Source organism: Cataglyphis hispanica, chromosome 14, assembly GCF_021464435.1.
Source record: "Cataglyphis hispanica isolate Lineage 1 chromosome 14, ULB_Chis1_1.0, whole genome shotgun sequence".
Taxonomy (NCBI): domain Eukaryota; kingdom Metazoa; phylum Arthropoda; class Insecta; order Hymenoptera; family Formicidae; genus Cataglyphis; species Cataglyphis hispanica.
Genome location: NC_065967.1, coordinates 55,761 through 72,260, shown reverse-complemented (window position 1 = coordinate 72,260; position 16,500 = coordinate 55,761). Strand labels below are relative to the sequence as shown.

Genomic DNA, 16,500 nt, shown 5'->3' with positions numbered 1-16,500 from the left:
CAAAATTATTTTTTATTTATTTTTTTTTAAATTTATTTTTAAAGTTTAATTCTTGCAATTCTTTCTTTGAATTTGATTATTAATATCTTGATTTCTTAAAATTATTAAAACTAGAGCTTCTAAAGAGTTTTACAATATTTCTAGAACTATATAAATTATATAATTAGAAATTATAATTATTTGTCAAAGTGTTTTTTCAATTCTAGGATCTGCAAACTCTAAAATATGAAATTCTTAAAAATATTTTTAACTTAAATCCTAAGATTTTTTCTTCTCCGAATTCTGAAGATCTTAATATTAAATTTTGATTCTGAATTTTATACAATCTTTATAGCCTAAACATTTTTTAAATTTCTTTGTGTTTTCTGATCATTATGCAATTACTCTATCGTTAAAAAATAGACGCCGAAATGTATATGCACTCTCGGTTACTCCGGCATGTACTGCGAGACCAACATCGACGATTGCGCACCTGATCCTGAGGGCAACGTGCCTTGCAAAAACGACGGCAAATGTTACGACGGAGTGAATAGCTTTACGTGCGACTGCCAAGGCACCGGGTACACAGGTCCCGATTGCTCCATTGACGTGGACGAGTGTCAAATCCCGGAGATCAATTGCGGACACGGTAAATGCGAGAATCTACCCGGTACCTATCAGTGCATCTGTGATCCCGGCTATTGCGGATACAATAATTGCGATATGGTGGATCCCTGCCAGGAGGTGAGTCATTCAGCATACTGTTAAAAAATAAAGTGAGAAAGAAATGATAAAAAGCGTGATAAGTAACAGGCATTTAAAAGTTTTATGTTGCTGAAATTTAATAAATAAAAAACAGAAATTCTGTTTCTAAAAAATAATAGATAAGATTTTGGAAAATTGAGAAAAAATAATAGAAATGATGATTGGTGATTTTATTAAATTACGAGCCTCTTTTGAGAAACTTCAATAAAATTGTAGTGAATTTAAAATGAGATAATAAAACGACATAATAATTGTAATAATTAATTTTGTAAATTAATTTTGTTTTGATTTTATATTAAGGATTATTGCCAGAATGGTGGTACGTGTATGTGTGCTGACTATGGCGGATACAAATGCCATTGCACTTTTGAATACACGGGACAAAATTGTACAGAGGTAAGATAAAACCCAGAGAGAGAATTAGATTAGAACGTGTACACACAAGATACGAAGAGATAAAAGCAAATTTATCTCAATAATGTGATAGTAATGTAGTAATAACATATGAAAAATTATGTAAACAAGAAGCAAGTATTCGCTTCTTGAATTTTTATGATATAGAAAAAAGAGGACATATTTATAATAAATATTATTTAATAATTGATAAAAGTTTAAAATTTCTTTATAATATATATATAGTTTCTTCAAATTGAAAGTTCCAAAAATTAGAATTTGTTAACATGATTGTTGATTTTATTATATTATTATTTTTAAATTGGATTAATTATTATATTTTAATATTTATATTATCTTTCATATAAAGAAAACATAATTTATGAAAAGATCTAAACATTATATATAAGTGATTTTTTAAATATTGTTTTTATATTTTATCTATTACAAATATTTATGATAATATTATGATAATATTTATGATAATATTTATGATAATATTTATGATAAATATGTATATATATATGTGTATGCGTGTGTTGCAGACTTTTCATAAATTCAGTCTTTTTTTACAAAGAAGCCTAAGCTTCTTATAAAACATCGGCTTCTATAGAATCAATGTTTTATACAAAGGTTAACATAAGCCTTTTTGTAAAAAGATTGATTTTATAAAAAACCTATTATACAATATATATAATATATATTATATTCTGTAAATTTCTTATCACACAAAAAACATGTTCTTATTTTTAAAAACATGTTTTCTCCCTCTTCTTCTCTTTCTCTCTCCCCATTCCCCTCCCCCTCTCAACTTATTCTCTTTCTCTCTCTCTCCTCTTTATCGAATTATTTAATTGTAATATATATGTGTGTGCGTATATGCTAAAAAATAATTAGTATATAAATATTTATTTTTTTATTCTTTTTATATTAATAATTTTAAAAAATAAATATTTTTTAGCAAAATACTATAACCAACAACTTGGGTAGCCAAGTCTTCAATATAGCGGTGATTGTGGGTCCGATCGTGGGTTGTCTTCTTCTCATCGCTATCGGCTCTCTTGTTGCGTTTTTTATGATGGCGAGAAAGAAGCGTGCAACACGTGGCACGTACAGTCCCAGTGCTCAAGAATTCAGCAATCCGCGAGTGGAAATGGATAATGTTATGAAGCCTCCACCAGAAGAAAGATTAATCTAATCAAAGACACATAATTGATTTAATTAAAGCAATACAGATAAACCTCGATATGTGAAAGCTGCTTTTTTCAAAACAGCAGATTTTATATGCGCAAACAAATAGTGAGGATAAAATTATACTTTTGTATTAAAATTTTTTTCTGAAATGGAGACAAGGCGAGATTCTTCTAACATTAAATTTATTACCCAATGTATTAAAGTCACGTTTGTATTTACGATATCATATTCAAATTATATATTCAAAATATTCAAATTATGAAAATTTATATCTATCAAGAACGTTGAAATTAACAATTAATTTCATTGATTAAGTGTTTTATATATCGAGGAATGTATTTGTATAGCCTAGTCTTCCGAAAACACGATTGTTTGAAGTTTCTCGATTTAAAGAATGCAGATTACTCGATGAATGACCGTAAGTTAAAACGATTACTCATCGCGTCTTCTAGTCTCCTCGTTATTTTATTATAACAAAAAGATATAAAAGAATTAGAAAAAATTTTCTATAATATTAAATCTCAAACTACTTTGAGATTAGTTCAAAAATTTCTGTGAAATCCTTTTAATTCGTTAGTTATACGATAATTATATAAGCTAAAGGATTTTAAAATTAATAAAATAAATATGCATAACAGCTTATATTATTTTACTGATCATTTTAATTTTGAGATATATTTTTGCGAGGTAGAATTTTGAGCGAAATGTAATGTCAGTCAAATGTAGATTGATAAGTAGAGAAAAGTGATTTAAAATGATATATATCTCAGAATAACTAAAAATGCCTGACACTTTCTTTTTCATAAGCATTTATATCAATCATCTAAATACAATGTATCTCAAATATATGATTGATGTAATGTTTTGCATATTTATCAATAATTAATTTAATAATAAACATTCTCGCAAAATATTTCTCGATGGCATTTTGCCGTTAAAAAGAAATGATCATTGATAAAATTTTGCGAATAGGTTTCGGAAATTCCGCATTAGAAAGAAATAAAAGCATTGTGTTGCTTCAAGTTTCCTGAATATCATAAAGAATGCTCCAGAGAAAGATACATGTGCAACGTATTTTTTAAATAATTTGTGTTTCGGAAATAATTATTGAAATGAGAATTTATTTAATTGGATCTGTGGGACCAATAATAACGCAATTAGAAAAATTGAAGATTTATAAATCCAAAAATTCTAGAAAATAAGCTCGAAAAACTTTGTATCTAAAAGATACATGAATTTTAAAATTTATGGATACTAAAAATAAGGGATTTAAGGAGAAAGAAAAAATTCAAAGATCCAATGAATTGCTCTCATAAAAGGATTTCATAGAATAGCAGTAAAACGATTTACGCCTCTTCCCCTTCTCTCTCTCTCTCTCCTCTCCTCTCTCTCTCTCTCTCTCTCTCTCTCTCTCTCTCTCTCTGACACATTCTGTAAATGATAAAATAGATCGCGTAAAATAGGTCACATAGTTTGTAACAAAGTGTACTTAAAGCTCTCAAAAGTGTCCTTAAGATGTTAAGCAATACTCGAAGGAGGCAAATCCTAGCAAACAACCCGTCCATTTTAGTGCCTAATTTTTCTTAAAGAGATGTTATTTATAAGCGATGCATGCAATATTGATAGAATAAGAAAGAATAAAAGGAGCAAACTGAACAACATTCCAAAAAATGGTACAAGGAAAATATATGGAAGATCTCCGAGAATGCATAAAGATTCTTATGTTTGCGAAAGAATAAGCGAATTAGAGGAAATTTGTAGGAATTCGTTTTATCAGTCTAAATTTTTAATCCTGAAAATCCCAAAGATTAATTTTACAAAATTATGTATTTCTTTAATTGTATTGTTTTCTTATTTCATCCATTCTTGTTCTTGCTATTTTCAAACTGTTTCAAACTTATTCCTTTTTATTTATTACACACACATCCCATTTTTTTTAAATTTAATTAAATTTTGTTTCCCTCTAGAGTTCAATGTTAATTAAATTTGTAATAATATTTCTTTTAATTTAGCTTTAATAAGATTTTGTCTCTTAGAAACCATAACATATAATCTTTTTTATCTTTTTATCCTAGTTTATTTCTAATAGTCTTCACTTTTCATTCTTTTATTAAATTTTATCTTCTAATTTAATTTTAATCCGTCTTCTTTCTTATTTTTAAATCAATTTTTTAAATTAAATCATGTGTAACGGAATTTCTTTTAATTTGCATATCTTTCTTTCTATGCGTGAATTATATATAATATACTATGTCATAGATATCGTTAAGCGGCGACATGTATTTCGACTTACTGTGAACAGATGATGATTTTGTCGTCGAGCGTTTCCGCGATGCGAGCAAATTAAAAAAAAAAGAACTTCAAGCGTTCGCATAAGACTGTCGTTATTATCGCATCTGTTAATTTTGTACATAGACTAGCTTATAAACATAGAAGATTATTAAGGATTTTATCATATTTAGAATTTTTGTATGGCTATTTTAGTATTATTTAATGATAACGAATGGTACTTAATCAATCGGTACGTAATTATATTACCACGACCAAAGTAGAGCGGCGAAGTGATTTTAAGAATTATAAGAATTTATTCTATAAAACGCAATGTTTTTTGTAAGCATATCTGATTCATCTTTTTAAAGCGTTTGTTCAAGACTGAATTTTTAACATGAAATAAAAAAAAAAAAATGAAGAGGCCTAAGTATATTCCACAAAAATAGATCAAATTAATCCATTTTTTGTAATTTTATTACTTTATTATGCTAAAATATGTTTAAAAATTGGCCGAATATATGTGTAATTTAGGAACATTAATATCTTTCTCTCACTTATGTAAAGTTTTTCATAAAAATATAATTTATTTCATAAAATATATGTACCCAGATTCTCTCTATCTTTCTTGGCAAAAGAGATGAGGGAAATAAATATGTAAATTCAAACATGAGCATTTTCTTTAATGTGATCATGACAAATCGAAATACAAGGAGATTCTGACAGAACATATTACATAAAGATATAAGGCGATTCCGAGCGGATAATTAAATGTACAAAATCAATAAATGCATACATAATTTAACAAACAATTCTATATTTGTTACTTCGATAAAATACAGCTAAAATAATATAAAAAATGTTGCAATTGATAAAATTTAAAAATTATATACAATAATTTTATAGAACTTTTAATTGATTAGATATATATGTTTGATGGCATGTCAGAAATTAAGAAACTTTAAAATTGTAAATAATTCAAAATTGAGATTTTCTTATTGGTTAAGTGCGATTGTTAAAGCTAGATTAAAGCTATATCCTTTTGCCGTTCACCTTGCTTAGTTTATCGCGCGATATTTTGTCAAAGAATAAGAGTCCGGCGGCGCGTTCGATGCTTTCTGGTGGCACCTATTAAAATTGATTATATTCTCACAATTATTACATTTTCATAAATTCATTTTTTACATCTTATTTTATAAACCCAAAATACTAATAGATACTATAGCTTGTTATTTAGTTTTTTTACTACTCTATTTTATCTAATCTTAATATTCCAATTAATTGTTAACGATATAATTGTATTTATCAAACAAGACTCTTAAATATATACACACAACATACATATATACCTGAAAATTAGTGAGTGGCGTGTTATCATCGATTGGCGCATTTGGCATCACAAAAGCTTCCATATCCAATTTTCCATCATTTGTCTCACCAACAACCACCTTGTAAAAGTGAGTAGGTACTGCAACGTGATTTGCACCTATCACTTCATAACGTACATATTTCTTTCCATCTGATCCTTTCCTATAAATAAAACAAATTTTTTATTACAATAATTTTAAAAATATATTAAAGAAAACAGACTAATAAGAAAATATTTGTTATATAATATATTCTATAAGTAAAGTGGAAGAAAATTGCAAGGAAACAAACGCACTTGGGAAGATATAATGGTCCTGTGCAAACATAAACATCTTTATAGACATTTGTCAATTTTCGAACATGTTTCTCCAATCTGTTCCAGGAATCTCTATTGAAGCCCACACCAATTTGCGGTGCCATATTGGAGAGAAGAAAAGTTTGCTCCATGTGATTTTGTTCCATTCTATGATTTCCAGCTGCAGCCAAGTGACCACGATCATAGCCACTTCCCTTGTAATCCGTATTCTCTGATCTATGAGCATTTCATCAAGATTAAGATTCAATTAATTTTAGTAAATTAATTTAGTAAATTAAATCAGTGATCTTTCTCTTTTCTCGTGCAATTTTAATATTAATACGTAATTAATAAATAATTAATATTAATATGTAATATTAATATGTATAAATTATTTTAGTAATTACGCTTTTATTCTCTCGTTCACCTGAAGAAAGGATGTATACTCTGATCAGGCTTAAACTCGCATTTTGAACGATCCACTTCATTCTTACACTGTAGTCTCTCTTTAGTCAAGTGCTCAAAGACCCAGTGAGCGACTTTATTTCTCCTGTCGTATGACAACACGAAATCCTCGTACGACCTGACATGATCCAATCCGGGAAAACCAAATTTCATAATCTGTCATAACGTCCAGTATAATTTAACCATTAAAATTCTTAATTCTATATATTTCTATAATCTATATCTCAATTCTATAATTATTAATGTTTTTTTTTCTAAATATTGCTATATTATTAAATTATAAATTTGATCTTTTACTTAAAGAGAAAGAGATGCTGTAAGAAAATTTTTTATTATTATACGCCACACAAACAATGTAATATCTAGTTATTTATTATTAATATGTGCCAGTATAATTAAGTATAATTTAACTATTATTACATTTTTAACTATTATTTTATATATTTAACTATTATTACTCTTTATATATATTTATTCCTCCCCTCTTCATTTCTCTGTTATTAAATTGATTATTATTATAAATTATTTAACTTTAGATATTTGATAATCTAATTATTATCAAATTACCTAAATCAGATGTCATGCATAAAATAAATTTGTTTAAAATTATTGCTAACCTGCGACACTCTCGTAGCGATGGAGGACACTTTAGAACCCATCTGGCGATTGCTTTCAGCGGATGTCAAAGAAGTGGCCGCCGAAACAGTGCCAAATAATGGCAATCCTGGCATACTCCGAATCGGCATCCTCGATAAAACGCTCGTTTCATTGTCCTTTTCATTCAAATGTCGCCTCTGTTCGGAGAATTTGCCCAGATACCAGCCTCCCAGACCCACGCCGGTCAGGGTGGTCAAGTTAAACGCTACTTGCCTTATACCATTCATATTGTGTCCTTATATCTCGTTACAGTAGCATCCGCGTGAAGCTCTCAACGAGAATACGATAAAACGCGTCCACGAAGATGCTTTATAATATGAGGTTAGAATCATAAAAATAGGAACTGCGCGAAGTCGTGAAAGGGATAAGTTATTGTTGATGCATGATAATATATGGGGTATATCGAATGTATGTATATAAGCAATTATAAAATTTATATACTATGCACCCACACCCGCGCGCCCACACACACACACACACACACACGCACACGCACATAATGTATATATATATATATATATATATATATATATATATATATATATATATATATATATATATATAATGCATTTAGCAATATATTTTATAAATTAATATATATTAGTATTCATGAAAGAAAGACGAAGACGAATTATTCTCTCATTTTCCAAATGAAAAAGAAAAAAAAGATATTATTAATTATTCATGAAAATCAATTAAATAAATAATTCTTTTTTAAACAAAACATTCTATTGTAGTTAATTGTCTAGAAAATCTAATCTTATGAAATTACCTAGTTGTAAGAAAGAAGAGAAAAATTAATTCTTTTGAATTGAATTTCAATTCGCATATATAATACATATATAATACATGTGGAGATATACTTCAATCGCTATTATTCTCGTCAGAGTCTTCTACCAAAATAATATCGTGACCAGGTAACATCCGAGGATCAAAAGTGTTTTGAAAACATTTCTGGAACACCAACTTGGCTTTCTTGGCTGCCTGACGTAACGATGGTGGTGAACGCATTATACTCTCTTCCAAATCTATATGATTTCCTGCAATTTGCTCTTGCAATTTGCAATCTTCTTCGTCGCTTGCCGACTTTCGTTTCGCAATGTTAGAAAACACTGAATTCACCAGTTTCCGCTGATCGTCCGGAATCTTTTTGCTAATCACTGAAGACGTTGCGTCGAAAGGATTGAGTAGCGAATTCTTCTGTTTCAGATTTCTTTCTTGAGCATTGTTTATAGAATTATTCGTTTTCATCGAAACAATGTTTACAGAAGAGATCTGGGTGAGCGTCTTGTCTATTTGATTCATCTTTTTCTCTGGTCTATTCTTAAATGTATTGTTTTTGATCACAAGCTCGGCAGGAGAAATGGCCTTCTTAATTTGATTTGAAGATTTATTGACGCGTTTGGATATGTTCCTTGAAGAAACATTTTTTTTTCGAACAGGTTGCACTTGTCTGTTGACGGTCGACGAATCCGACTGACTATCACTATCCGGACTCAGAGTTGACAATAATAAATTTGCCTCAAATCCCAGATTCTTCAATGTAAGCAGCATTGGTCTGAAAAATGTTATATTCAATACTAAACATTTATTAAAATATAATTCGAAGGATATGCGCGCGCACACAAACACACAAAATTATATTAATATATGAAATATTTATATAAAATATTTATCAATATTTATATAAAATCTAAAAATATTAGGGAATATTTATTTGAGTAAAACTATTTAAAATATATTATTGTAATAAGTACAGTTATATTTTAATAAAAACATTTTCTTTTTCAATATGATTAATTATCTGATCTGATTAATATTTAAATAAAAGAATATAAAACTAAATAAAAGGGTTTAAATGCATATACATTAATGCATACCTTCCTGCTGTCTCAAAATTTATATTGATTGGGATGCCTATGCTTTCGCTAAAAGTGAGTAATGCTCTGACTTCTTTCAAACAAAATGTGATGGTTGTCTCATTCCCCATTATGTAGCGATCAAATTCCCCAACACCAAAGGATAATTGGGTGCGCGTAGTATTTACCATAACTGTAAAAAAAAATTAACATTACTCAAGAGAAAAAATAAAAATCAAAAACAATAGTCCTATTATTAAATAATAATTCAATAATTATTTCATTATTTTTGTATAATGTTGTATCACATCATTGAATTGTTGTTTGTTGACGTGTGTTAACTTGATGTCGTGCATTTATAAGCAGCATTAATTAATTTTTTATTCTTGGTTTTTTTTTATTATATCAAATTATATTTTATATATTCATATAATGTGTCAAAAGTTGGACACTTGATTTACCTGATGCATCATCTACATAGTTCCTAAGGAAAAGCTTGTGCAGTGTTATCTCAAGTGTTATTTCAATCAGATTTTGTGGAAAATTTTGCAAAGCATCCACCAATGTTCGGGCTCGCGATGTCAGTTCGTTGGTCATACCAGCTTTAGTGTATGAAGCCTATTAAATTCACACAACTTTATTAAAAAATGATTAATTAAATATTATAAAAATTTAGGCCTAGGATAACATAGCATTCTTTTCTAGTATTGAAAAGTTATATCTATCCAAGTTTTCAGAGTATAAATACTTAAAGATGTTAATTTATTTGAATATATCAAACAGAATTATTTTAGCTTTTAAATGTTAAACATAATAAATTTTGAATTGGATGAGTTTTGCATTCCAAAAGTTAAGCATAATAGAAAAGAATATTTTCACTGTACTTGCAACTTTTCAGGATCCAGAATGGGTGACAGATGGGACTTGTTGACACCATTCTTATATTTCAAGATAAATACTAAATTGCAGGAGTCTACCTCCAAATGAATGTGACAATTTTCCACTTGTTTGTCCAATGTATGCGCAGATTTAAAAACAGTCATAGCACTCTATAGAAATTAGAAAATAAATATTAAATATTTAAATATATAATGCTGAAAAAAAATAATAGATATTACTCTCATTGAAATTTTACACTTCTGTGCCTCTTCTTCTTCAATATCTCCAAGTATATAATAAGAGAAGAAATTTTTGTGGAATGTAACATCAGAATATGCTGATTTTGCCATATTGACTGTACGAAAAGATATATATTCCTGTTGAGGATTCACATACATTTCATCCCCAATTTTTGCTAGCATATGTATCGCCTTTGCCAATACTATCAATTAAGAAGTATTATATAATTAACAATTAAATAAAAACTTTACAAAATTATTAATCATATGACAATTTTTTAAATTCTAATATATATATATATATATATATATATATATATATATATATATATATATGTGTATATATTTGTAAACAATATTTGGAAATAAGAGAAAACATGTATCAATAAAAAAAGCAAAAAAGGAAAAATTTAGACATGAAATAAATAAGTTGAATTATAGGAACAGCAGCGATATATTTTTTGCACTGCACAATTATATTATTACTATTAGTTTGAGCAAAATATAACCTAAAGCAAAAAAATTAATGACGTACTCTTGACATTTCCTCCAGGTACTATGCATTTCATATTGATAACTTTATTATTTCAAGCAAAATTGATATTCGTAAAAAAAAACGTTTCTTTACTTATAATATTCTAATATTCTCTAGTAAAAAGAAATTGCGGAATTCATATTTTTTCGCGCAATTATAAACGCAAAAATTATAGATTGTTCGCTGCAATTCAAAATTCAAACCAAGACATGATTCAATCCAAAATAAATAACATCATAGATAAATTATTAAGAAAGATCCGCAAATTATTACTGATCTTTTTACGCTCCTATCACAATAGGGTGCGTTCAAAAATCTTAAGCGGGGAGCACACACTTTTGCATAAGCGCATAACCATAAACATAAAGAAATTGATTGGTCCACAAATGTATGCATAAGAAAATGAACCAATCAATTTTCTTATGCTTATTGTTATGCGCTTATGCAAAAGTGTGTGCTCCCCGCTTTAGTCCGGTTTTTGAAACGAAGTAAAAATTACGAAAGTGAGGAAATTCACTAGAGTATCTGCGATTTCATTTGTCGAAATCTAGTAAAATTGTTCACTTTTGTAATTTTTACCTCGTTTCAAGAACCATAATAGATCCCTAGATTTTGACAAATGAAATTATAGATATTCTAGTGAATTTTCTCTCTTGTAATTTTCACTTTGTTTCAAAAGCCGTAATAGACCCCTAAGGCAGTAAATATCGGAACGCAACCATGGTTGCGTTCCGTTTCATGCATAGAGCGCATAGATCGTTTGGAAATCTATAATATAAGTGACGTGAACTATAGATTTTCAGGCGATCTATGCGTTCAATGCGTGAAACGGAACGCATCCCATATTACATGATACTCGCCCTTTTTTTAAGGGGGAATTTGTTTGTATTCACTGGTTTGACATTTCTCTGCCTATTATCTCTATGTGATTCCTTGTATATGATAAATATTGATATCGAGAAGATTATAAATATCGTATAAACATATTAATATATAAGGATTTAATTAAAGGGAATCATGGTGAGGCAAAATTAATTTATAAATTTGCTAGAAACGAGATATAATTGTTTTAATACTCTAACCTAAAAGTAAAATGATTTTATACTTATCTCGAATACTAGGACGATTAATAGTGTTTTTTTAAGAAATAAGTCTATACATGTATATGTACACATACATATGTGTGTGTTTAATAGTTACCAAATCTCTGTAATAATTGTTTCTTTTTTTATTTTTTTTATTATTTAATCTGGGATAAAAAGTGTATATATATATATAAATTTTTTTATAGTTTTTTACTGAAATATGTATATTTAACGAAAACTACTTAATATGATTTGTAAGTCTTCTAAAATAGCTTAATTTAAAAATAGATATTTTTACAAACACGAGTTTTTTGCAGCTTGTATTGGTATTGGGCGACTTGCATATTCCACACAGATGTAGCAGTCTTCCAAGTAAATTCAAAAAACTGCTAGTACCTGGTAGAATACAGCATATTTTATGTACTGGCAATCTTTGTACAAAAGAATCCTATGATTATCTCAAAACACTAGCCAGCGATGTACATGTAGTTAGAGGAGATTTTGATGAGGTATGCATTATTATACCATATATATATATATATGGTGTGTGTATACATGTTTAATTATATATAATTAAATATCGTCATAATAAAATGCAGTAAATATAATTAAATAAATTTATAAATGTTGAAATTAAAATATATAAGTGATAAAATAAGATATAATAAAGATATAATATTTAAATTGATTAAAAAAAATTGTCTTTAAAAATATATAAAATGTGTATAAAAAAATAAAATTTTATTTATTACAGAATCTAAATTATCCAGAACAGAAGGTAGTCACTGTAGGCCAGTTCAGAATTGGGCTTTCCCATGGACATCAAGTGGTGCCATGGGGTGATCCTGAATCTTTAGCACTGATACAGAGACAATTGGATGTTGATATTTTGATATCTGGTCATACTCATAAATTTGAGGCATATGAGCATGAAAATAAATTCTACATTAATCCTGGATCAGCTACTGGAGCTTATAATCCTTTAGATACGTAAGGCTAAGAAATTTTAGAAGAAAATAAATTTTGTACGAAAGAATTTCTCTACAGTATACAAAGATTTTATACAAAAATATCTCCTAAAAATAAAAGAAAAATTTAAAATTTTTTAATTATTTTTTTAGGTATTATTAATTTTCTCTAAATTTATAATTTAAAGTACTTCCCGAAAAATAAAAAAATTAATAAAGAACTTATTAGGGAAATATAATTTATGACAACAATTAGTTTAATACAAAATTTTATAAGAAAAATCTTATTTTATTTTTCATTATTTTTTCTTTTTTCAGATCAGTCATACCATCGTTCGTATTGATGGATATTCAAAGCTCAACAGTGGTCACTTATGTGTACCAACTGGTTGGAGACGAAGTCAAAGTAGAGAGAATTGAATACAAAAAAAGTTAGAATTAATGGATTTTTCAGCATGCATCTATCAGTGCGAGTATATCCTGAATTCAATAAAAATGTGCATAAACATGTAATATTTGCAGGGCACTTGCAATTCCCTTGAATTAATTAATTAATTAAACAAGGATAATTAATCGTATATTTGTTGTAAATAAAATAATATCGATTATATATTATGTAAAATAGATTTTTTTCTTGGATTTAAGATGAATTAGTAGATGAAGCAAAATAATCCTAGAAACTGCCATTAATAATTGAAAGAAATTTCTCTTGTATGCACAGTATACAAAAATTCGTGATACAATCTTCGCATACATGTAGGACTCGTAAAAATAAAAAGGTCTAGAAGGTGTTTTGAATACTCTAATCTATTTTATACAATTTTAATACTTTTCTATAGAATTTTTTCTTGTATATTCCATATATTATCATTCTAATCTCTTCATTTTTTATGTACATATCATGCAATTATACGTTCATGCAATTGATTCAATTCTAACTGATCAAGCCATAAATCACATATGTCATCTATATTATGCACATTTGTATGATCTAGTTAGCAGGTTTATAAATTTGTTTTTCTTTACCTCTGTTTGCTATTTACGAATGATAGACATTGCGGAACTTTCTTACTTTGGAGTGAAATTTTTTCTTTTTAGGAAATCAGACAATATTTTTGTAGCCTGTATAGTAAATCTAAAAAAATGACTTTGTGAAATTTTATAAATTTCTTCTATATATGTATACAATACGCCGACGGTATTTTTACAAATGTAAAAAAGATAATACACAATAATTACTTTTTTATTTAAAAAAATTCGTGGAAAATAAAGATATGCCAAATTTATTAAGAGATAGTAATAATGTTTTCAAATTAATATTGATATGAATATAATTCTGAAGCAAAAAATTGACTATCCTTTAATCACATTCTTGTAACAAATAAGGAACGTCATTCCATAATAGAACATTCTTACAAGAATATTATTTCAATCTATGAAGAATATTCATTCAATCTCTAAAATAAATATTTATACAAATTTATTTATAAATTAAAAAGGATAAACGCTCGTGTATTCGTATATTCACGCGTGTGCGCACTTATTATTTTATTATTTTCTAGATTTCCTCAGAAGGGTGAATCCTTCGCCACTGAACGCCTTAAATTCGTCCGAATCCTTCATCTATAATAAAACAATGTTATATCAATCATATATTTACAGACACACAAGTAGAATAAATTATCAAAGATAAATGTCTCAAAGTATGTTATAAGTATGCATGTAAAATTATTATAACTCTAAATAATTATGATATATTAAATTAAAAAGTTTACATGTTGTTTTATAATTTCAAATATTGTAGATTGTAGTGTGTGTGATTCAGATTATTACAAAACAAACTAGGTGTGAGTGCATATAGATTATTGTTCCAGCTAAAATATAAATATGTAAATTCATTTATAATTCAAGATGTTTATATTTTATCATTTAAATCTAACTTTGGCAATCACCTCTTTATTATTTGTTGGCTTCATATTGCGCAAAAATCTGAGAGTGCCTATCTGATAATCGTAATCGGGTATTCCTCGAACATAGGTTGGTTTAGCAGCCAAAGTTTCCTGCTTGGGTGTATCTTTGCGCTTCTTACCGTCCAACCGGACGCCTTCACCTTTGAAAGGCACGAAACCAGTCGGCGCAGGCATCAAATCGGCCAAATCTTCCATCTCGTTTTCCTCCTTTTTTATTTCTCTCTTTGGTTCTTTATAACCGACTGGTGGTGCAAACTCTACGTTCATATCACATTCAATGATACTGACTGCCGAACCAGGTCTGGTCTCAAGAACACACATCTCATAAATTTTTTGATTATATTTGATAGCAATTAAGTCGCCTGTTGTCAGACAAGCAAAACTGCGTAGACCATTCTCCAGTACAGCCTTTGGATTTGTAATGTCTAGGAAATCTTCCGACTGTGGCTGAAATCGTGAGAACGTCGCAACTGGCAACGACACGCTTTCTACATTTAGCAGTTCACCTTCCTCCAATAAAAGATTATGCATCATCTATAAAAAAAAAAAAACAGTAAATATTATTATACATTATATATTATAATTATTTTAAATTTATTATATTAAAATTGCTATAAATGTGTTATAAAATTGCTATATATTATTGATATATTATAAAAAGTTATAGATAGTATTTAGATAAAATATTTTTCACTTATTTTTTAATGGTAATTGAGACAAAAAATTTCAAACGATACTCTTATTTTAATTTGATAAGTCATATTATAACTTGAAAGTAAAATTTGTATCGCTTACTAACCCAGTAAGGTAAATAGACTTTGCCTTCATCGGCAATAAACTCTAGCACACCACAATGAGTAATTCTATTTGTTTTCTTATTGGTCAATTTAAACAACATTGGATAAATAATATTGAGCCTGGTAAGTTGTTCCAGAGCAGACGGTGGCATGATTACTGAAAAACAAACAAATTAATAACAAAATATTCTCTTTATTCTCATACAGTTGGCAGTAGCCAGCCTCTACTGACTTTTGCCACCGCGCTCGACATCCTGACGATAGGTGCCGGGTAACATCGACACCGAAAAACATTTGTACTGAGTGTTGAAAGGCCGCGGGATCTCCGGAAACATGTTAAACCCAAATTGAAACTGAAAAGTCATTTTAAATAATAAATCAATTAACCTCAATTTGTGTCTGTTTCAAAAAACAGTTAAAAGAAAAACAGATAAATTTCATCAAGATTTATCTCATCTCAATAATCAATTATCTTTCTCCTCGAATCTTCTTACCATGTTTGCAATTAGTTAATTTTTTTGACAATGTTTTATAAAATTGTTACATAGGAACGATATAAATTATTTCGTGTCGAGAAAGCAGACGTAAACGGGATGCATCGAGATATGACATTCGGACACAGCATATAAAATACATATACAAGATTTGGAAGCTGGAAGGAGAAAGATAAATATTAAGCATTAAGGCCCTTGCACAATGCGAGGCGATAGCGATAGGAATAAGAGAATAGCAATAGCGATAGGCAATATCCAATGAAAACAGTGCCTCTTCGAAAAAATAGATC

The 16,500-nt window shown here is 28.3% G+C and overlaps 5 protein-coding genes across 9 annotated transcripts in view; 2 read left to right on the top strand and 3 right to left on the bottom strand.

Moving 5' to 3' along the window:
* The window catches only part of LOC126854472 (protein crumbs), a 30,567-nt gene extending 25,156 nt beyond the window's left edge, over window positions 1-5,411 (top strand). For all 3 annotated transcript variants that reach the window (XM_050601245.1, XM_050601246.1, XM_050601244.1), the window contains 3 exons: window positions 403-723; window positions 1,045-1,140; window positions 2,099-5,411. In XM_050601245.1, the coding sequence (XP_050457202.1) occupies window positions 403-723; window positions 1,045-1,140; window positions 2,099-2,335 (654 nt within the window). In that variant the 3' untranslated portion in view covers window positions 2,336-5,411. The remainder of the gene's footprint in view (window positions 1-402; window positions 724-1,044; window positions 1,141-2,098) is intronic.
* Window positions 5,262-7,875, bottom strand: LOC126854492 (endonuclease G, mitochondrial). Its single transcript, XM_050601301.1, has 5 exons — window positions 7,345-7,875; window positions 6,690-6,883; window positions 6,263-6,499; window positions 5,949-6,129; window positions 5,262-5,727 (listed from the first exon to the last, which is right to left on the bottom strand). Exons 1-5 carry the CDS (start codon window positions 7,609-7,611, stop codon window positions 5,632-5,634), a joined length of 975 nt encoding a protein of 324 aa, XP_050457258.1. The 5' UTR covers window positions 7,612-7,875; the 3' UTR covers window positions 5,262-5,631.
* A 310-nt stretch (window positions 7,876-8,185) lies between these two features.
* LOC126854485 (cell cycle checkpoint control protein RAD9A) lies at window positions 8,186-11,099 on the bottom strand. Of its 2 annotated transcripts, none has more exons than XM_050601278.1 (6): window positions 10,897-11,099; window positions 10,362-10,564; window positions 10,128-10,292; window positions 9,705-9,861; window positions 9,265-9,436; window positions 8,186-8,942 (listed from the first exon to the last, which is right to left on the bottom strand). In XM_050601278.1, exons 1-6 carry the CDS (start codon window positions 10,928-10,930, stop codon window positions 8,249-8,251), a joined length of 1,425 nt encoding a protein of 474 aa, XP_050457235.1. In that variant the 5' UTR covers window positions 10,931-11,099; the 3' UTR covers window positions 8,186-8,248. The 2 variants fall into 2 exon arrangements, with proteins under 2 accessions (XP_050457235.1, XP_050457236.1); XM_050601279.1 differs by having other exon boundaries at window positions 10,379-10,564.
* A 664-nt stretch (window positions 11,100-11,763) lies between these two features.
* LOC126854498 (vacuolar protein sorting-associated protein 29) lies at window positions 11,764-13,571 on the top strand. Its single transcript, XM_050601311.1, has 4 exons — window positions 11,764-11,916; window positions 12,299-12,490; window positions 12,736-12,971; window positions 13,268-13,571. Exons 1-4 carry the CDS (start codon window positions 11,914-11,916, stop codon window positions 13,383-13,385), a joined length of 549 nt encoding a protein of 182 aa, XP_050457268.1. The 5' UTR covers window positions 11,764-11,913; the 3' UTR covers window positions 13,386-13,571.
* Window positions 13,572-13,757: 186 nt separating this feature from the next.
* Window positions 13,758-16,348, bottom strand: LOC126854494 (ubiquitin fusion degradation protein 1 homolog). Of its 2 annotated transcripts, XM_050601305.1 has the most exons (5): window positions 16,211-16,348; window positions 15,949-16,069; window positions 15,719-15,873; window positions 14,902-15,453; window positions 13,758-14,572 (listed from the first exon to the last, which is right to left on the bottom strand). In XM_050601305.1, the coding sequence occupies exons 1-5, from the start codon at window positions 16,211-16,213 to the stop codon at window positions 14,501-14,503; spliced, it is 903 nt and encodes a 300-aa protein (XP_050457262.1). In that variant the 5' UTR covers window positions 16,214-16,348; the 3' UTR covers window positions 13,758-14,500. The 2 variants fall into 2 exon arrangements, with proteins under 2 accessions (XP_050457262.1, XP_050457263.1); XM_050601306.1 differs by lacking the exon at window positions 16,211-16,348 and having other exon boundaries at window positions 15,949-16,116.
* Window positions 16,349-16,500: the final 152 nt, after the last annotated feature.